Source organism: Malaya genurostris, chromosome 2, assembly GCF_030247185.1.
Source record: "Malaya genurostris strain Urasoe2022 chromosome 2, Malgen_1.1, whole genome shotgun sequence".
NCBI lineage: Eukaryota > Metazoa > Arthropoda > Insecta > Diptera > Culicidae > Malaya > Malaya genurostris.
The window spans coordinates 214,430,303-214,452,984 of NC_080571.1; the positions used below are offsets into that span (position 1 = coordinate 214,430,303).

Here is a 22,682-nt window from a genome sequence, read left to right on the forward strand (position 1 = left end):
TTTAAAGTCAAATTTCGATTTTCCTCGAAAAATTCCACAATTTTGTAGCTGTAAAACCTTCCAAAAGTAACAAAAATAAATAAAAAAAAAGATATTCCTGTGGCTTTAAGATTGATTCTTGCAATGTGATTCGTGACCGAGATCATTCGAACTATAAATTTTTTATGGCAGAAGCACCTGGAAAAACGTTTGTTACCTTCTCTTAAACAAAACAAGTGGTCCGTTCTCTTTTGGTAGGATTTGGCATTCTGCCAAAAGACCGTTGATTGACATATCGCGACCAACGTCCAGCTAGTGTTCAAAAACATGAATCCCTCTAACACTCTGAGGCTCCATCCAATAGAAAAAAGGTATAAATCAATCTAACCACTGGACTTACGCAGACTAATGAATTCGTTTCATTTCGTGAGAATCTCATCTTATTTAATCGTATACCGCTCAATCCGTCTTAAACTTTCTCAATTTCGTTAAATCTTTTTAGATAGGAATCGGAATTGAATAAAGTTTAGAGTGTTTTACATTTTGGTTTGATCAAAAAGGATTACCAAAAAGGGTAAGTCCGGTATTGATTATTCTCTGAAAAAATTGCTGTAGGGTACTTGCTGAAAATTATTTCGAATACCGATTTTTATCGGAAAAAAGTACGGGTGTGTAATGTCACAGACATAACTGGATGTCGTAAATTCGAATATAACTAAAACGCTTTCTACTTACGTTACTTACTTGTATTAATTTTGCTAATTTTCCCCTTTTTCACTACTAGAATTTGAAACTGTGCACCTGAACTGAGTCGATGCTATTTATTTTATATAGCAAATTAATAGAAAGTTCCTACAACCACGAACTCCAACTGATTGAAAAAAGGACCGTATATAGTACAATAAAGTAAAATTTCGCATAGTTCGTTGGGAATATGTTATTGGTTCTAAAAAAATCGACTCGAAGAATTCAGGAATTAGGGACTGGATCTGAGTTCAAGAACTACATTACGAACTTAGAACAGGCTCAGAATTCAATAACAATTTAGTTTTTGAACTAGTTTTGAAACTGAATTCAGTTCCGGAATCCAGTTCCAACAACTCTGAATTCTAAACCTGTATTCTGGAACTAAGTTCCTAAAACATAATTTTGAAACTAAATTCTCCTCCCGACGATTGAAGTCCAAATTAAAGTATGACCTGAGCATTTCATGCTTTATACTTGGTTTGTTCTTACTGATAAGGTGGGAGAAATGAATGATTTTCAATCAAAGTTTACCTTTTATACTCATGCAGTAAATAATCGGAACTGATATGTACTTGACTACCTCAAAACCATCGTCCGAGTGCGAAAAAGGCAAGCAAGCGTGATGAATTTTCCTCATTATTTCCAAAAATTTTAGAAAACTTTGTTTTTCAATCATTTACGGTTTTCTCACGCGTTGAAAATTTAATTACAAATTCCTGATCATATTTTCGATAGCTTGTAGAAAAAAATATGTTGTTAGGTTAAATACAACAAGAGATATTCGCAATGAAGTTCTGCTCATTCTTGTACAGGGTAAATTTTGAAAAGGCGCCCCATAGTAAAGTAAGTCGTATTCACGACAAAACATTGATCATCATAAAACAAATATTTGCAAAACTTTTTTTTCATGCTCTATAGCTATGTCAATTAACAATCTCACCCCAAAATTTTTATCTAGATAATTTATATCAAAATCTCATTGGTTTTTTTTAATATTGTCTTCAAATTTGACGTTAGACTACATTCTTGTTTTCTATGCTCACCTAGGCATGTCATTCCTTTTGTGGAATTCGGGCTTTCTGTTTCATCAGATTTTGCAGCCGTTTCTTATTGTACAGAATCATTGCATGGCTAGTACTACGATCCTACTGACTCTATGAATCCTTCCAGGTCGGGGCTCGAACATATGACAACTGGTTTGTAAGACCAGCGCCGTATGCATTAAACCGCCAACCCGGGTTTTATAGGTTCAAACACGAAACATTAAAATCAACCGAATTTATAAATAGACCCTTGTTGCACGTTTGCTAGCTTCAGTCTATGATAATCCATAAACGGAGACACATCGAGTGCGCAGGCTGCCAGCTACGCCAAAACATTGAAATTACATCCGCCATTATTCAACCGGTGCTTCATTCAATGACGAATTTAAAGTTCCGTTCATACAGCCTAAACAACAACTTGTTCTTCTGTGAGCATATTCACTGTTGGAAATTCGCAGTGCGAGTTTCGCTTCAAACAAAAGTGATTGCATCATCCCACTTCTGATCGTTTGCATTGGAGAAAAAGAAAACGAAAAGTGGACAACGATGGGGAACATTATACAAAATCTCCCGTTCTAATGGCTCTAAATGTTATCTAAAGAACTATTAAAGTTACTTTCTTTGCAAATCAAAGGTAAGAATCATCAGTTTAGTGCAAATCTTGAATAATTTGATAGGTTGTGCACCGAACGAATACAAATAAAGCCAGCATACGGCAAATCAATATCATTGAAAATACCACCTTCTGAAAGCCTGGAATGAATCCCACGATTACATTATTCAGCTGTTGGTCGTTTGCGTGCGAATAACAGAAGAAATAGCCTAACAGAATATTTTTGTAGCCGTTAGAACCTCTCTTTTGAAAACCTCGGCGAATGACCGTAAGGTTAAAACCAAGGGTAAATAAAGCAACATAATAATAATAATACCTCTTTTTTGAACTATTGAGTGCGGCTTTCGCTTCAAACAAGTGCGGAAAATTCATCAAAGTATGAATACAACGTAGAAAAAACATATACAAATCGACAGTTCTAAGGGTCATAAATGATAGTGCTATAATCTGCAACTACGGTCAAATCATTTAGTTCCAAACCATTTTCAATGTCTCTACATAGAATCAAGCAAATAGTTAATTGGGTTTCTTCATATACATTAATTTGATTTTATGAAATCGATTTTCAATCAGAATAAGTGTCATCACTAATACATACGACATCCAACTTCATGGGTGCCACCAGATCTTAAAATTGTCACGCATTTTCAATGAAAGAAACCATTCCAGCAGTCTCATTTTCAATGTTTTACTGTCTCATTCGTAAATGACCGACACCAGAACAAACGAAGAGAGGCGAAGAATTTTCGTTTCTCGTTGAAAAAAAGATAGAGTATAATTGTCATCGTCTCTCTTTCCTCTGTGACAAGACGAAACAAAACTAATGTCTTCAGGTAGCAACAGAAGAGTTTCAATTCTCATTCTTTCATCTATGTTTTGAAAATATGTGATGCTTGGCTATAAAAAGTGACTAAAATATTGCAAATCGAAGTAATTTCATCCCATAACTTCTTTGGAAACAAAAACTACTACAAATTCGAGCACCAACAGTCAAAATTTATTGTGAAACCTTTTTCTGTCGTTTTCAATTCTCATAGCTTTGGTTGAATATTGACACTGCATACTATGGGATTTTCACTGAAAACTGCAGATGACTGAAAGGGCAAATGAAAGAAAAAACACAATTTACACGAAACTGAGAGTGACAGTAATTTCTTGTCATTTTCGTCTATTTTTCAGTCAATGAAAATGACTTTTATTAGCTCTGGGTGCCACAACTCAGTGCGGATCGTTAGCGCTGTAGGGAAGGGCACACAAGCATGTGGCAGATTTACTCAAACGAAAGGCAACCGATTTATTCGGAATTTCGGACGTGGAAATAATTATCAACTGCGATAAAAGTTTTACTGAATTTAAACGTGATCATACAGGTACAAATGATAGTGAAAAAAGGCGGGTGGGTAATGTAAGAGACATAACTGGATGTCGTGAATACGACAACAACTGACATGTTCTTTAACACTGCCGAATATCAATTAGTTGATCAATTGTATGAATTATGCAAACATTTCCCTTTTTCACATTTTTCGCAAAAACAAAGAAGACAACACTTGATCTCGATTACTATGAATTTCACACAGCGAAAAGTGCACAAATCTAATCAAACTGTTCTAGATTTGCACTAAACTGAGGATATTTACCTACGATATGCGAGCAAGAAATCCTAATAGTTCTTTAGAAAACTTTTAGAGCCATTAGAACGGCTGATTTTGCGTGATGCTCTCCACCGTTGTCCTCTTTTCGTTGTTTTTTTCGCCAATGCAAACGACTAGCAGCTGTGACGTAATCGCTCTTGTCGGAAGAGAAACTAGCTTTGCAAACGACACAAAATACATCTACTCGCAGTGGCGATAGAATGCATACTGATCCAATTTTTGTTGAGAGGCTTGTTTTTACCCGATTTCGTTTGTACCTTTTTCACTAATGGGCGGTCCAAACGGCTTTAAAAATTGCAGCATATAGAATTTAAATTTTGATTATTTCATTACGGATTTGCATTTCATTGAAAGAATCTATCAGGATGCTGTGCGGGATTCATTCCTGCCTTTCAGGACCTTGCAAAAACTTATCACTCTCTCAGAGGGTAAATTTGGAAAAGGTGCCCCATAGTAAAGTAAGTCGTATTCACGACAAAACATGAGAATAAAACCCCTTAAACTGATTATATCTGATTGTAAATCAAAATTACGTGAGATAGCTGAGGCCATAAAGACTTCAGAACGTAGTGTGCTTCCAATTACGCATGAACATTTGTCCATGAGAAAGTTCTTTTCGAGGTGGGTGCAACTTTTACTCACAGTCCATCAAAAACAACAACGTGTTGCTGATTCAGAGCTGTATTTGGCCATGTCTACAAGCAATTAAAAAAAATTTTTGCTTCGATATATTACACTGGATAAACATGGATCCATCACTTCACTCTGGAATCAAAACGAGTGAACTGCAACCTGTGAATCACGTCCGAAGCGTCTTAAGGCACAACAGTCAACTGGGAAGGTTATGGTTTCAGTACTTTAGGATGCACGTCGTATAATTTTCGAAGATTGTCTTGAACATCTATCCAATATTCAATATCAAGAAAGAAGAATCATATGTCGAAGTAAAAACCACTGTCTCAGCATTGTCTTGCTCGGATTTTCAAGTCGATGGTAACGACGGTAAAATTGAACAAATTACATTTTCTTCCTCATCCACCGTATAATCCAGATTAGGCCCTCAGTGACTGCTTGTTATTCATTGGTTTAGAAACAAATGGTCGGAAAACTCAACTCAAATGAAAAGTAATTTCTGAATATGAAGCCTAAGACAAATCGAGAAGTTAGATAAGTGTTGCAACGATTGCATTTTTTTAAGGAGTCTGATGATTTATAACACATCAAGTTGTGTGACTAAGAAAAACTAATTTTTGGTAAAAATCACCTTTATTCATCAATATGAAAATCGGTTTAATTTGCATTGATGAATAAAGTCGATTTTTGGCAGAAAAAGGGGTTACAAGGTAAAAACCTTTTTAATCGAAAAAATAATACAAATCTCCTTTGGAACGAATTTTCATAAATAAATGAATGAACCGATTCCAGCAAACTTGAATCAAAAAATATTTTATTTTAACTTACTGCTGTCAACTTTCGAAGCGTATTATATTTCAGAATACTATCAACTCTTCTGGGAAGGTTTTACAGTACCAATAGAAATAATGAACATAGAGAAGCTTCTATGATAAATACTCACAATCTACATTTCGAACCATAAACTATTCCGAAGTAAACACCATACGCATTTGAAACAAAATATTTACGAAACTTTCAAAAATCCTCTCAAACCCGAGCAAAAGCCAAAAAGCTAACGGAGCACCGCATATGGTGTAGGTTTAAATGACAGGCGTAAACAAAATTGAGGTGATCACGTAAGTCTACTTGATAAGACGAGTTGTCGTAGCTACTGATATTAAAAGGAACCAATATTTACAATTACGAAGCAAAACTTCATCTTAAACTGTCAAAATCGCTTATGTAGGATTTTGATCATAAACCGTTATGATGTTGACTTTATTATTTTAACTATAGCATCATCTTTCAAATGTATATATTTTTTATAATCACCAAAGCTCTGACCAGCAATCCTTCTGTTTCATTTTCCTCCCACCAGCAAATCTCGCCACGCTCATCTACGGACTGTCCATCGGGTGGCTGTCACCGAATGTTGCCCTACTGACGACCGATGCTACGCCCCTCAGTTCCGGCGTAATCAGCATTTCCGAGGCCGGCTGGATCGGTTCAATCGGCACGGTAGGATGTGTGCTGGCCGTGCTGATATGCGGCTGGGTGTCGGAAATTGCCGGTCGCAAATCGGCACTGATGCTGATCGGCGTGACCCAGCTGGTAATGGAGGAGGACATCGCCGGTTCAGTGACTCGGATCTAATCGAAGCTTTATTTGTTCGGTTTTTCTCTTTCCGCAGGCTAGTTGGGTTGTGGTGATCTTTGCAAGGGATTTAAAGATGATCTACACATTCAGGATTCTTGGTGGATTCGCCGGAGGAGGCACGTTCTCCATCATACCGCTGTTTGTGTCTGAAATCTCGGAAGATAGGTAAGAGAGAAGTTCAACTTCGGTAAACAGTAGAAGGTTTTAAACATCGACTATTTTGTTTATTTTTTTCAGAATACGTGGAACTTTGGGGGCCATTTTATCCATCACTTGTAATCTTGGTATATTGTTAGGTTTTATTTTATGTTACTATTTAGACTATTACACCGTTACTTACATCGCACTGGCATTCTGCATTTTATACTCTGTTGGGTGTATGTTCCTACCAGAATCTCCGCAATATTTGTTTACCAAGGAAAAGAAAGATGTGAGTAAAGTAATTTTAAGGATAGATCATTTCATGTTTGCGCTCTACTACAACTCAATTCAATGATTTCTTTGTGTTTAGTTTTAAACTTCGTATGCTAAAAAACAATTTGTTTGTTCAATTGCTAGAGGAATGGGGGGCAAAGCGGGATATGGTTGATATCTCTTCTGGATTATGGTGCCAGCTATCGGAAGTACTTGGAGTATCATATTGGAACACTATCGAAGTATTATTTTTTATGACACGAGTCTTTTGTTATAATCGTTCGAAATTTTCAATCGCACGTGAGATATCACAATCACTATTTAAAAATAAAAAGTTTCGTCGGGTTTCGAACTGCTCTCTTTTGCGCTTGTATAACGTATTATGTTTTTCGTTTTCGAGCATTATTGTGTTTCCTACGAGTTGTAAATAAAAATGTTTTCTCGTGGTAAAGCGTGGTACTGCACAGCGTTCATCGAAGTGTAACCTTACTTTGCCCCAGTATGTGCAAACTCTGGTACATCTTACAGATGTAATTCGACGCAAAAAAAATAATTTAACTTACTCTGAAATCATTGTATTTTTTGTTTCTTTTTAACAGAATGGTACGCTAAACTTCATTTCTACTCGATGTAATTTTTAACTTGTTTTGTAAAAATCAAAAATAAATAATTTTCTAACCATATGGATTTTATAAATGATCATATAAATTTGTTAATGTAAACGACATAAACATGAGATTTTATAAAGTACGTCATTATTTTGTATTTTAAGTTTCCTAAATTATTCTAAAAAATAAATTATGTCGTTTTCGCTTAATGCCAAACCTAACCTAGTTTCCACCCTAACTGCTGTCAAACCGTTTGTTTGAAGCTAGTTTCGAACCTAGTTTCAACGTTGTTGGACTGAAAATCGAGTTAGTTTCGAGCCTTGTTTTCATATCAGGTTTGCTCAAATCCCCGTTACTAAGTGCGAAATCAACATAGTTTTGTTAAAGGTGTTTGTTTGATGAAACTACCCTGGGTCAGTTTCAGTTTTTTAAAGCAAAAACGACATTAACGTAACGAATATTTACACGGAAAGACCGAAATCCGCATTTTGGCGAAAAAAACATGAATGGTTGAATTGGCTTCTGCAATTTGCAGCTATATGGCGCACTGTCACCGAAAAAAACTTTAATACCGTAATGACTACTAGCCACTAGATGGCACACTACTGCCGAAAAGAATTTTTCATTCGCGGTTCTCTTTATTATATTAGCAGGTATAAATACGATGTTGCATTGGAGCAAAAGACATAAATGAAACATAAACTTCTTTTTGAAAATTTTTCTTCGTTATTGCTGTTTCCTTCATTCGACTTTGCGAAATCGTCTCACTCACTGAAAACTTTGAGCATTCGGAAATCAAAAGCTGAATACAAGTATTGCACCGGACGGCATAACCCGGAAGGTTGGAGGATACAAAAAACATCATTTGACATATACAATTAGCGTGCAACATTCGAAGCTCACTTCACTGTTCCACGCAGAGATGCCATTTATACAGATTTATCTGTATTATACAGATTTTTACATGCGCATACAGATTTAATACAGAGTACAAATTTCTTACAGATTTCTTAAATTTAATACAGATTTATACAGATTTCACCAAAAGTATTAAGGAAAAAAATAAACTATCTATTAGTATTTGAGCTATCTATTAGTATTTGATTGCAATGACGAGATAAACGTTTAGGAATCAACGTACAAATCACTTTTTAAAATATATATTTTTTGTGCAGATATTTAATGAAGAACACTGAAATCCATTTATATTAAAATTTGTAACTAAATTGAACTTAAAAGTTAGATAAGTCTTGGCATCATGAAACATTATTGCCAGACTGACAGTTGTATTACCTGACTCGACGTTGCATATTGGGTTTTGGAAATCCATCTCAACTTATGAAGTGAACATTTTTAAATTAGACAAGTATATGGCACCATAGTTCAATTGTTGTTGATAGGAAAAAAACTATAAAATTTCGTCGATAAATTTAATATAAAATATGAAATTTAATCTACCACTCTATAACCATAATCTTTTGGAATAACCTTCTAACATAATTATATTGTAGAAATTTCATTTTATTAGCGAATACAGATAAATACAGATATTTTATACGAATCAATACAGATTCGAATGATAATATCTGGCATCTCTGGTTCCACGTAAAAACATTATTACGTACAATTGCTTCAAATGCGCACAAATTCTGAATAAATACACTTTCCACTAAGAGTTTACGTCATTTTTACATATCGGCTTAGACATTTATATATGAAATTAAGTTTACGTTTCGTCTTCGACTCATCAGTGCGTCAGCAGATTATGCTGACGCAAACCCCCGGAGAGTTCGTTGGAGACGTCAGTTTAGACGTTACACTTCTTGTGTACAAAAAAAGTGTCTTGCAAATAGCATTAACTTTACGTCTGCTCAGCGGATTATGTTGATCCGGGGGTTTGCGTCAGCATAATCTGCTGACGCACTGATGAGTCGAAGACGAAACGTAAACTTAATTTAAAATGGTTATGTGCACCTAGCATAAATTTGAGGGTAAAAGCAAGCTTTTTCCCCTTCAAATTATCATTTATATATGGTTATATCGTAACACATGCGAAAAACATCTATACAATTTGCAAGCAGTTTCAACAAGTCTGTCCTTTTTATCTTTTTACCTTTTTTTATATATATAAAAAATAGGTATAGAATTCGCTCAAACTTTCGAAAATTTTTCCGAGGCCCAGAGGGCCGAATGACATATACCAATCGATTCAGCTCGACGAACTGAGCAAATGTCTGTGTGTGTGTGTGTGTGTGTGTGTATGTGTGTGTGTCTGTATGTGTGTTGTCAACTAAGAGGTCGAGATCTCAGAGATGGCTGGACCGATTTTGATCAAACTAGTCGCAAATGAAAGGTCTCCCCGTCACCCAAAACGCTATTGAATGGTTTTGAGATCGGATGTTTACTTTTTGAGTTATTCGAAGTTTTATGTCAAAATTTTCAGTTTTTTGACAGTATCTGTCACAATTGACCTTGAAAACAGAATATGTTTTCAGACTTAGATTTCGCACGATAATACCTATTCAACGAGCCATAGATTGTTAAAATCCGTCCATTTTTAACGGAGATATCGAAATTTTTGTGTAAACGACTTTTCCCCCTATTCCAGCAGTAGGAGTTTTGAGCGCTGTATGACAAAGCAATGCTTGGGAGCAACGGAAAACACGATTTTTTATTCTGTTACATACAATTGTTTCTAAGTACCAAAAAGACTGTGTGCAGCATCCTTTTTCATTACAATTTGCCTCGGACCGATTTTAGCACGGCTCGTTTTTGGCAACATAATCGTTCGAATATGACATATATATAAAGGGTGATTTTTTAAGAGCTTGAGAACTTTTTTAAACAATAAAACGCATAAAATTTGCAAAATCTCATCGGTTCTTTATTTTAAACGTTAGATTGGTACATGACATTTACTTTTTGAAGATAATTTCATTTAAATGTTGACCGCGGCTGCGTCTTAGGTGGTCCATTCGGAAAGTCCAATTTTGGGCAACTTTTTCGAGCATTTCGGCCGGAATAGCCCGAATTTCTTCGGAAATGTTGTCTTCCAAAGCTGGAATAGTTACTGGCTTATTTCTGTAGACTTTAGACTTGACGTAGCCCCACAAAAAATAGTCTAAAGGCGTCAAATCGCATGATCTTGGTGGCCAACTTACCGGTCCATTTCTTGAGATGAATTGTTCTCCGAAGTTTTCCCTCAAAATGGCCATAGAATCGCGAGCTGTGTGGCATGTAGCGCCATCTTGTTGAAACCACATGTCAACCAAGTTCAGTTCTTCCACTTTTGGCAACAAAAAGTTTGTTAGCATCGAACGATAGCGATCGCCATTCACTGTAACGTTGCGTCCAACAGCATCTTTGAAAAAATACGGTCCAATGATTCCACCAGCGTACAAACCACACCAAACAGTGCATTTTTCGGGATGCATGGGCAGTTTTTGAACGGCTTCTGGTTGCTCTTCACTCCAAATGCGGCAATTTTGCTTATTTACGTAGCCATTCAACAAGAAATGAGCCTCATCGCTGAACAAAATTTGTCGATAAAAAAGCGGATTTTCCGAATGGACCACCTAAGACGCAGCCGCGGTCAACATTTAAATGAAATTATCTTCAAAAAGTAAATGTCATGTACCAATCTAACGTTTAAAATAAAGAACCGATGAGATTTTGCAAATTTTATGCGTTTTATTGTTTAAAAAAGTTCTCAAGCTCTTAAAAAATCACCCTTTATATATATATACCAGATGATGGCAGAATTTTTTTAATTATATTGTTTCAAACTACTGACAGCAATAAATGCTGAAAGAACATAACATCCATATACCATTCGAATCAGTTCGTCGAGATCAGCAAATGCGTGTGTGACAAATAATTTCACTCAATTTTCTCTGAAAATTTCTTTTCTACAAATTCAGATTCATACGAAAATTCGTATGCTCCCAAACAAAGTTCCTGAATTATGTTTGGTTCCGACCTCTGGTTCCGGAACTACAGGATGATATATGAAACGAAATCAAAATTGTGTAACTCATTCTTCTCGTAGATGGCTGAACCGATCTAAGATTCAAATGAAATCTAAGAATCATCTAAGATGCAAATGAAAAGTTTCAAGATTCTTTAAAACATCTTGCTCGTCAGTCAGATCCAACTTCCGGTTTCGGGGATACAGGGTGATTGGTATAAAAATGTCTATTCCACATAAATTAATCAGGTTTATCGTGTTAGCAGATTTGGATAGTCGATAAAAAAATTTAACTTTTTTCAGTTTTAGTGGTATTCAGTTTTCGATTCAGAAGGCACCTAAAAATTTAACTCGTGCTATGATTTCTCAAAGATTCACTGATTTTCAAATATTTTGAAACAAATGTAAACTATACAGCTATTCAGGTGAATTTATCTGACTTCGGCCATACCGATTTTAGAATTCCCGTTCCAGTATAAAATCGTTTCTCAAAGCTCAATCGTTTTCTCAAAAAAGCCTAATCAAATTTCAGAAACAAAAATTCAAATTGAATTAAACTTAGATACAAAATTAATTAGTTTTATACATACATACAAAAATTAATGAATTTTATCCAATTAAGCTTCAAAGTTGTACTTAAAACTGTAATTTATTCGTCATATGGCCATACGAATCGGTTTGGGTTATGCTGGTTCCTGAATACCGGCTCTGGAAGTACCTTAAATTACCGTAAACTCTAAAGTGGAACTTACATATCATGGCATGTTTAATCGATTATCACACTTCTAGATTTAAATTCGATTGTATTTGCAGTTTCGACATTACAGAGTAATGGGTGATTACAATCTCAAATTGTCGCTTTAAACGACGGTCATTAAAATAATGTAATGAAAACTTAAACACCGAAGAATATTCATGCGAAAAACACATGCGGATTGATAAAAAAAAGGTATCATCTCACTGCTAGGTGGATTAATCACGTTTTAATGGATTGTTTTGCTTTGACACTTCTCATGAGTTTTTGGCTAATAAACTTGTTAATAAAACCAATTTCATTTTTGTTTTCTTTGTGCTGTCCTTCAGTAATGATAGTGATGGAGAAATAGAAATTTTTTTCTGATTTTAATAACAAAATTAGTTGTCAATGAGAATTTCGTGTTGGATTAAAATATTGCTGATTTGTGTCCAGGATATTCGCCAACTAAACACATTCCTTAAAATAAGAGTATTTTTCAGCAAAGTAAATTCTCAATTTTAACTAATTTCATAGTTATTCTGGAAATTTTGTTGTTAAAATTAACTAATTCAAAAACAGTAATACGAATTGGGCACAGAGCTAATTTCGGTCGTTTCGTGTAGGGTAATAAGGTTTTTAGTCGGGTTATAAGCGGCAGTGCAAATTATGATATGCAATAAATATCTCATTTAAAAAGTAAAAACAATCATTAAACCAAAAGAATAGTTCCAAATAACCTTTTTCATTTCACCAAGTGGTGTAATGATGCCTTTCTCATTTTATTCATATTTTCTGCAACATAAATAAAAGATTCTGTCAGAATTTTCAAAAACTTTCTATGGGTATTAGCTACCATAACCTTTTTAATTTGTAAACGGTTATGTAAAGTGAATATAGATCTAAACGTGGCAACACTGCACACTAAACAAAATTGAACAAAGCTCGCTGTGGGCTAGGTGGTGGTGTTTTCCTGTACCGATGCGTACCGGTTTTGCATCATTTTGTATGATAAATTGAAAGTTTTGATACTCATCGCCCTATAATAAAGGATCTGGATGAAATTGACACTGAGAGCTCTAATTTGAATCATGATTTGTGGAAATCGGTTTAACCGATGCTGAGAAATCGAAGTGAGTTCCGTTGTTGGAGCTTTTCTTCACTATTACCGGTGCGTTCGGAAGCGGAAACCACTTACTAACAAGGTCTGCCAACTAGAAGAATTTATCAGTAAGTTTTATAAAAATTTGTAGTTCGTTTCGCCATTACTTTTGAAAAAAATACTCATGGTATCACATTACTTATCGTATTGTAATACCGGAACCGAAAGTCGGATCTGGATCAACTGTAAATAAAATTTATAAAACTTAAAACTTAAACTTTTTTGAAGAATTTCTAGACCTTTAATTTGCGTCTTAGTTCGTAAAAATCTGTTAAAAAAATTTCGAGACAGTTGAGATTGTAATTCCGGAACCGGAAGCTGGATTGGGATAAAATTCAATGGCGATCTATCAGTGATGTCCGATCACAGCACACGAGCTGCTCTGTATCTGCTGTGTGTTCCTATGAAGCTCATGTGCTGTGCTTTTTCAAACCAGACTCATGAGCGTGTGCTAGCAAGAAAAGAGCGCCGAATAGAAAAAAAGCTCGTGGCTCGTTCAAATACGAAACACGTGCTGCTACATCGAGAGTCGTGTGCTTCGTAGGTCGGGCCGGTGAAACATGTAAAACTTAGGTGGGTAATTTTAATTTACGCGAAATTTTATTTACACACCCCCGGCTCTGCGCAAAAATTAAGGTTCCAGTGTATTCCTTTATTCTAACGGAAATTATATTTATCCCATAAAAGTGCAATTTCGTTTTTTTTAATATTTTGTTTCTATAAAACATTGCATGTAACGTTGGACTACCCAGCTAGTTTCAAAATCAATGCCAACATTTGTTTTCAATACAAAGGCAGCAGTGTTTTGTGATCCGTTTTAACTTATTCGTGTCTGTGAAATTTCGAAATTATTTCTTTGAGAATTTTGGTTCCAGGTCATCCAGCATTTTCTTGAATACAAAGAAACAACCTATCTTCGGTCAAAATGTGGCGCGAGTCGAACGGCGCATAAATCAAATTCATGAACAGTCCAGCCGCTGATGTACATAACGCATTGATCAATAAGTCCCGGGACTGACCCAGAGATGACGTTTGTGATGTCGAACTAATCTCATTTTTCGAAAGTACCAACTTTCAGAGAACATGTGTCAAATTTTCATATCAGTAGCATCACAAACACTGAATGTACGTGACGTTACATATAAGCGATGTTACAAATTCATTTATGAAAAATGGAAATAACGAAATCCGTGTATTGACAAAACATTGCATTTTAAAGGGAAAAATCAGCGCAAGCCAAGCACTAGCTTGAGAAGTATTTCCCTCACTCGGATACATTAAAAATAAAGGTTTGTGGAGTTCTGATTTTGAGCGTGGCCAAATGAAACAGTCAACCGGAAAAAAATATGCAAATTTTAATAATCGTAATGTACGAACGCAAAATCAAGGTTCGTTAGATTAGATGTTCTGAGATGGCTAGCACATAAACTTGAAATTCTTCTACGATCTTGTACGAAAATCTAGGCATCTTTTCCAAATGGGTGTCGCTCACAATGCGTTTGTATGAAACAGTAAACGAAACATGGATCTACTATTTTTATCCGGAGTCATACCAGCATTCATACTGGGAAAGCCACTCGAAAACGTAACAGGTAGCTGAACAATCATGGCGTCTGGTTTTTAGATGCTTGAGGTATGATTAAAATCGACTACCTGTAGATAGAAAGTACCTTCAAAAGTGATTAGTACATTGATTCATTGATGCGTTTGATGTGTGAAATAGTAAAAAACGGTCTCATAAAATGAAGAAAAATATCACCGTTAACCAAGACAACGCATCGTGACATAAGTCAATGAAAATATTAAACAAATTGGGCTGCAATCTGTTTCATCACCCACCTTATCGACAATAACCTAGCCCCCGGTGACTGCTTGTCCTTTACTGATCAGAAAAAGACACGCAAGTGAAAAATATTTGGCTCGAACGAGACAGTTATCACTACAACTGAAGTCTATGTTCATGTCATTGACAAATAATTCTATAAGCAGTGTTGGTGATTGCCGAAAATTTGACAGAAGCTGCTATATTTCTATCTATATTGTATACAACATTTTCAATCCGGTAGAATATGCTATAAGAACTCGAGTCTCTCAATACATGAACCGCGAGAGAATTTTTCTACATTTCTTCGCTCCACTTCATACTCTGAGTATTTCACGGCCCATGAAAAAATATACAGTCTGATAATGATCGTTGCTGTGTGGAATTTGCCAAGAGAGAATCGCAAGTTGACAATTATCGCAGAAAATCGAATCGATGGTTCATCTTGATGTTTCTCATACTAGGTTGCAATATTTCAAAACCCTTGTGTGGAGCATTCACATACATTTTCATAGACACAACTTATACAAAGGTTATATGCACATAGTTAGAATAAGCGGCAATAGTGAAATGATTCTATCGCAATTATCAACTGCCTGTATAGAATCGGATCGCGAAACGAGAATAAGCGACCGTTTGTTGCTTCAGAGAGGATCTCCACAGCGGCGTGCTAACCTTTGATTCTCAGAAATGTCATCGAGAGAAATTCACTCTCGCACTGGTGTCTATTCTATGTTAAATGAGCCATGCCGGGTGTTTGTTGTTCCGATGTTTTCCATTTCTCTTTGATGGCACTGATTGAATCGTGTGAAGAGTGAAGATTGAACGTTCTTTGATACGATAAAAGCCATCCTTGTCTATAAGGATGGAGTCTATTCGATAGAGAATCTTGTTTTGTATGAGTAATTTTATTAAATGCGAACGCACTCATTGGAACTCAGAAATCTTATGAAAACCGTGTACAGACGAAATTGTCTTATTTGCTAAAGGAAACCATGACAATGATTTTCGTTCCTAACTGAAGTTTCAATCACCAATTATCTGAAATATGCGTAGAAATATTTCCAAACAGTTTGTGTAATGATATTGAAAATCAATTTAAAATGATTGAGATATTAATGTTCAAAACCTGTTTGAACGGTATTATTTTCTGTATTTTGAATTTGCACAATGGTGAAGAAAACATAAACGTAGTCCCACGTCAAAAGATTTTGAGTGATTTTATTTATGTGAAAATATAGAAGCTGAGACGAGACAACTATCTTAGTGCCTTAGCTATCAATTTTTACCGAAGGAGTCGAGCTTAAACATCTACTGGAAAAATTCCCCTTCTACCATTTACTATTAGATTCGTGAAAGCTACCAGAAGTTGTTACTTTCTTCTTGCTACTGCATTCTTCTTTTGCTGGTTCGGATAGTAAAGTGTAAAAGACCTTTGTCGGTACTTTCCGGTATATCGGACACACTCAAGTCTTATTCTCACATTTACATTGATGAGATGCTTAAGCTCGGCTCCTCTGCTGGAAGGAGAAAATTACTGAAAGATTTCTGCTTGCTCAAATGATCCTTGTCAGGTCTCATAAATATATTGTTAAATAAAAAAAAGTCTCATCTTTCTGCGGTATATCTTCACATCATTGCTCTACCTTCAGATCTAGCATTCTATAATTTGGATTTTTTTATTATTCCGAATTACAATATAAATATTCTTATTGTTATGAATAATACTAATATTACCGTTGTTTTTCGCTCGAAATTTTATGTGGGTAATTACCTTTGGAATTTTCGAGTGGGTAGTACTACCCACCGTACCCACCTCTTTCACCGGCCCTGTTCGTAGGACCAGGTCGCGATTCAACTGGTGTGCTGGCTCATGAGCTGGATTGGAGGCTAGCTCGTGAGTTGGCTCATGTGCTGACTTGAGGGTCCGCTATTGCATAAATGGACTACGCAAATCAATATTATTGTCAATCCAAATGATTAGTGGCTTTCACATTAGGTGATATTGTTGTCAATGCTCGATATTTTGACTATGCTATTGATGATGAATAATCGTGTGCATTCAAATGGAAATGACGTATTGAAGAAGATTTGACAATACTGAATATTGACTATAATATTGCCTCATGTAAAGGCTATTATTGTCAATACCGCTTCAATACATCAATTAATTGGCATAGAGTATTCTTTTCTCAGTTTTAGAGAATATCAACGCATATCAGAGCATTAAATATTGCAACTAACGACTAAACATTCAAAGGAGAATTATATGTAATGTTGAACGGCTTGTGTAGTTTCCACTACACTATCAAAAGAATTATCAACGGCCACGTTTCAAACCAATTTGCAACAAAAAATATGGGAAAATTCACTTTCCTTTCAATATTACTATAGTGACGTTGAATAAACTCACCAACCTGATTATGAATTATCATTTTCACGATTAACAGCCAAGCAGTGATTTTAACTAAAACATGATATTTAGATGTCGGAAGTTCAATATGCAATAGCAATAAACAAGCAAGTTTAAACTCTATTAAACGCTATTTATAATGAATTTGGTATATAGAAATAACAGGAGCGCAAAATTTATCAGCGTAGAGTTTGAGCGCTTATTTGTGTATTTGCTGTGTTTGTTGACTTCGCTCTACTCTCCTGTTACTTCTGTGTATGAAATTCAATATAGTGTGATATATTCTAAAAATGGTGCATGATACATGCTTTGTGATTGGATTTTTACAATCGCAATTATTGTCATTATAAATTTTATCCTTGAATAAAAATAGTATTTGCGGTTTTCATTACCAATCACAATGGTACTGCTGTAAAAAAAACATATACCTTATGATCAAAAAAGAACCGGAATTTTCATTTTAACATTCCCGCGCTTGTCCAATCGGTAAACTTTTATTCTCTCAACGTTGGCAACATTTTTATACACATTCTGTCAAATTTTGACGCATATCGTACGATTAGTTTTTGTTTGGCGTCTATACAAAGAAGTTGAAAAATTTTTGTGTGGCGATTTTTATAATAAATGGTTTCGGCTCGCCTTCGAAGCGCCATTCGGTCGATTGTTGTGCGGTTTCGACGTCATATTCATAGATCCATCCTCACCAGTTATGATGCATTCGATGAATGTGGGGTCACTATCTGCGTTGGAAATCATCTCTTTGGCCCCATCAACACGACGCTGTTTTTGAATGAAATTCAGCTTTTTTGGCACCAGCCGAGAAGCGACGCGTTTCAAACCCAAAACATCAGTTAAAATGTGTTCGGCTGATCCATAAGAGATACCCAACAACACAGCAATCTCTCTAATCGGTACAGAACGATTTTGCAACACGATTTGCTTCGCCGATTCAATGTTTTCTTCAGTAACAAATGTTGTTGGATCCAAGCTTGTACGACCACCTTTGAAGCGTTTATACCACTCATAAGCCTGTGTTTTTCCTAGACTTCCTTGCATATGTACATATTGCATATGTTCCTTGCATATGTACAAAATGACTCTCGATGGGCCGGGTGACAAGAAAAGTTTCGATATTTTCGGTTACAAGCTGGCATAAAATGTGTCTGCATGCAATAAAGTTACCGCTTGTTTTAACAGCCTTCCTTAACCGATTTTACTTCTCTCTCATGTTTCGTTACGTTACCAGGAAACTGGAGCAGAAAAAATGGCGCCGCCATAGAAATCGACTTACCTTCACAAAAGTAACATTCACTTCATTTTGATCAACACCTATGTTTTACGCACTTATCGCATTAAATTATCTAGACATTATCAGGTTAGATTTTTGATGCATACCTTTGAAGGCGAGATATTCATTGAACAAGTTGAAAGCTGCTATGCAATTCTTCCTTCAGAAAAAAAGACTTTCCTGACCGCTAAAGCCCATAAATCATTTTGAAATTTTCACAGAATAATCTAAACTAATTTTCTAAGAGATTGTCAGTTGGGCTTTTTGATATTCGTCACCGTTTCTGAGAAAATCAGATTTGAGAAAACACCCCTCTAAATAACCCTAAAACACACTGACCTCAGCCCTTAAGTTCCATGAACAATAGAGTACTTATTATATAAAAGTGCAAATAACTTGACAATTCATACTTCGTTCTCTGAATTTGTTTTATAGTATCCTCATTTAAACAAGAAAAGGTTTATCCTTATAAGTGGAACATTATTTACGAAAAGTCAGTATTCAGTATTGTCAATCCTTCATCAATGTGTCATTCCAATTTGAATGCACACGATAATGCATCATCAATAGCATAGTCAAAATGTCGAGTATGGACAATAATATCACCTCATGTGAACGCACCTAGTCATTTGGATTGACAATAATATTAATTTGTGTAGTGCACCTACTGACAAGAGGCAAGACAAGAGCGGACACTCAAGTCAGCACATGAGCCAGCACACCAGTTGAATCGCGACCTGGTTCTAGGAAGCACACGACTCTCGATCTAGTAGCAACACGGCATACGAGCGCGTGCTTCAGACTTCGTGTGCGTGTTTTCTTCTAGCTCGCGTGTTTCGTATTTGAACTAGCCACGAGCTCTATCGATTCGGCTCTCTTTTCTTGCTAGCACACGCTCATGATTCTGGTTTTAAAAAGCACAGCACGCGGTCTGTATTAGAACTGGCTCGTGTGGTGAATGTGTTCTGGGCCATCACTGCGATCTACGGGATCATAAGACCTTTCATTTGAATCTGAGTTTGTGAACATCGGTTCCGCCTTCTCTGATAAAATCGAGTGACATTATTTGTCACATACATACATAGTGATTGCATAGCCTTTCTATATGAGAAAAGTAAAACAATATCCAAATTAGAAATCCATTAAAAAAAGATTTTAAAAAATAATGCCTTTCTTGATTACAGCTATATTTTTTAAACCAGTTAATGAAACCAACACTTAAAGTTAATTTAATTGTGTCTTTTTAAAATGGAGTTCTTTATTTTGAAGTTTTGATATAGGGAATCTATTTTTTTCGTCTTCGACTTATCGATGCACCAGCAGTATACAGTCAAGTTACTTAACACAGTTAAGTAAGAGCATGTTCAGCATAATGTTGTAATAGTTATTTTTTAAATGATAGTTTTGGTTTATAAAAACATTAAATATATTCTGATGTAATGCGCTTTCAGTTTAATCGTGAGTCCAATCATCACCCGCATCAATTATTGTTTGGTATTTCCGAGGCATACTTTTCACTAAATTTTTGGCGCATTCGAGAGGAAACTTTTTCCAAATAAGTCGTATTTTTCGGGAGAACTGCTTCAAAGTGTAAACACGTTTTCCACGGAGCTACTGCTTGGCACAGACATTTTCGATAGAATTTGCATTAGGCGATTGCGAAGGTCAATCAAGTGTTGCATTGCATTTTACCCGTTCCCGTTGAATGTAGATCCAGTTCGAACAAGAATAGTTTTAACGGTATCCCGCGATTTTACATTGCTTGAACACAGATGTTCCCGAATGGCGACGTGTTACAACTCGAAACCTTTTTGCTTAAATTTTGTTTGTCCTTGATGCAAAGATAAGTCAGGATTGAACTTAATAAAAGCCACGATTCGTTTTTCGTCCTGTTCTCTCTCTTTTCCTAACGAACCACGATTTGAAAGGTCTTCGACGGTATTTGACTCTTTAAATCGTTGTATCTACGTTTGACAAACGATACCAATTTTTTGAAATTCTTTTATGTTTCGTCTTCGACTCATCAGTGCACTAGCAGTTTTTGTAGAACTCCTAATTCCACCTCGCCGTTCAACATAAACCGCTCAACAGACGTAATGTAAATGCTATTTGCACCACACTGTTTTGCGCCAAATGCGCAAATTTTCAAAATGAATATACTTATGTGGATTAAGTACGCTTAGATCGAAAATCAATAGTAAAACGTGAGATTCAGTGTCAGGGATCTCTAGATCTGCAAACGTAAAAAAGGTTATTTGTCCTAGAATTCATAGGGGGGTAGCGATAAAATTGGCTTATCTTTATTATCAATTTGATGTGCGTGTAAACTGTAGAAATGCTATACTTAGTATCGTATCCATTTTCGATCATCGTCTCGGATGGTGATCTGATTAATGACGTTTAGTATTTACATTCAATGACTAAATTTGACACTATATTTTCTTTTTTTGCAGAGAGCTATAAGATCCTTGCGCTTCTACCGAGGGGAAGCGAAAAATGAGTCGTCGAAATTTATATCGGAAGTTGCCCGATACAAAGATACGCCTAACGACGCAACTAAAGGTTCCACTAAACGAGTACAGCTACATATTAAAGATTTGTGTTAGTAGTCATGGTAGAATTTTTACACGAAAACCATTTTACTGTATCTTCTGTTGTTTCGTTCCAGTGAGCAAACCAACACTGAAAGGCATTTTAATTTGTGTCATAGTGATGATGTTCCATCCGATGTCCGGATCGGTTCCATTAATCACCTTCACCGATAGCATTTTCCGCGATTCCGGCTCCGATCTGTCACCGGCAACTTGCTCCATGATAGTGGCTGCCATCAACCTGGTCGGATCGTACGTTTCGTCGGTAACCGTAGACAAGGCGGGCCGGAAGGTCCTGCTGATTACCTCTGCATTGGGTTGTGCAATATGCTCCGCCACGATGGGAACCTATACATTCCTGAATGGAGTCGGAGTTAACCTAGAATATTTCAAGTGGATCCCGGTAACCACGCTGTCCGGTCTGGTGTTCATCAGTGCCATCGGAGTTGCCATCGTTCCGTTCATCATCATGCCGGAGATCTTGAATCCGAGAGTGCGTGGGTTCGTCATTACTTGGTGTCTGCTCGAATTCCACACAGTCGCATTTTTAGTGGTAAAGTTTTTCCCTACAGTCGCCGAGAGATTCGGTCTTTCCTGGGTAATGTGGTTCTTCTCGTGCTGCTGCATAGCAGCGGCAACGTTTGTGATATTCTACGTGCCAGAGACGAAAGGTAAAAGCTTCGAAGAAATCACGGAATCGCTAGATTCTGAGAAGAAAACCGTACCAAAGCGAACCTCTATAGACGTTTAACAGTGCTATACCAATCAAGTCATACCACAATAGAAACAAAATTAAAGATTATAATTAAAACAGCCTGTATCATATACAACAAACAATGAAAAACTACGCGCATGACAAGTTCAAATGCTAGAAATAAGTGGATAAGTTGTTCGTAAGCTTTAATTTTACGTGTAAACTTTATTACGTTAATAAATGTAAGCCATTTTTATAACACCTTTGCAGCATCAGTTGACAAGCAATCGTTGCATTCTTCTTATCACAGTTCATTATCAGACCTGGTGCTCCGACGGATGAGCTCTCGTCGGCAGTAAATTATAGCGCCAGTCTGTCGGAAACCAGATTACGGTCAAGGTAGCTCTCTCTCTTCGTTACGGTGTGATTTTGTGACATGGCCGAGTAAGGTGCTTACGTTTTAGTGGAAAACTTTCCGCGGTATACTAACAAGAAAAACCAAAGAATCTTCAAAATGCTGCTGCCGGAGTTTTTACAGGAGAAATATTTGAAACAGTTTGCTGCTGTCAACGTTGGTATGAAAATAATACAATCTAATCCTGCAAGAATGTGCAACTGCACTTTCTTAATTTTTCTAACTTACTAGGGTAACCGAACGCTTTATTATCTCAGCTCAGTATAT

General features: G+C 36.1%; 1 protein-coding gene across 2 annotated transcripts in view; it reads left to right on the top strand.

Annotated features, from left to right (window-relative positions):
- LOC131427486 (facilitated trehalose transporter Tret1-like) overlaps positions 1-22,261 on the top strand; it is a 148,405-nt gene extending 126,144 nt beyond the window's left edge. For both annotated transcript variants that reach the window (XM_058590718.1, XM_058590719.1), the window contains exons 3-7: positions 6,031-6,263; positions 6,343-6,473; positions 6,546-6,738; positions 21,169-21,316; positions 21,384-22,261. In XM_058590718.1, the coding sequence (XP_058446701.1) occupies positions 6,031-6,263; positions 6,343-6,473; positions 6,546-6,738; positions 21,169-21,316; positions 21,384-22,057 (1,379 nt within the window). In that variant the 3' untranslated portion in view covers positions 22,058-22,261. The remainder of the gene's footprint in view (positions 1-6,030; positions 6,264-6,342; positions 6,474-6,545; positions 6,739-21,168; positions 21,317-21,383) is intronic.
- Positions 22,262-22,682: the final 421 nt, after the last annotated feature.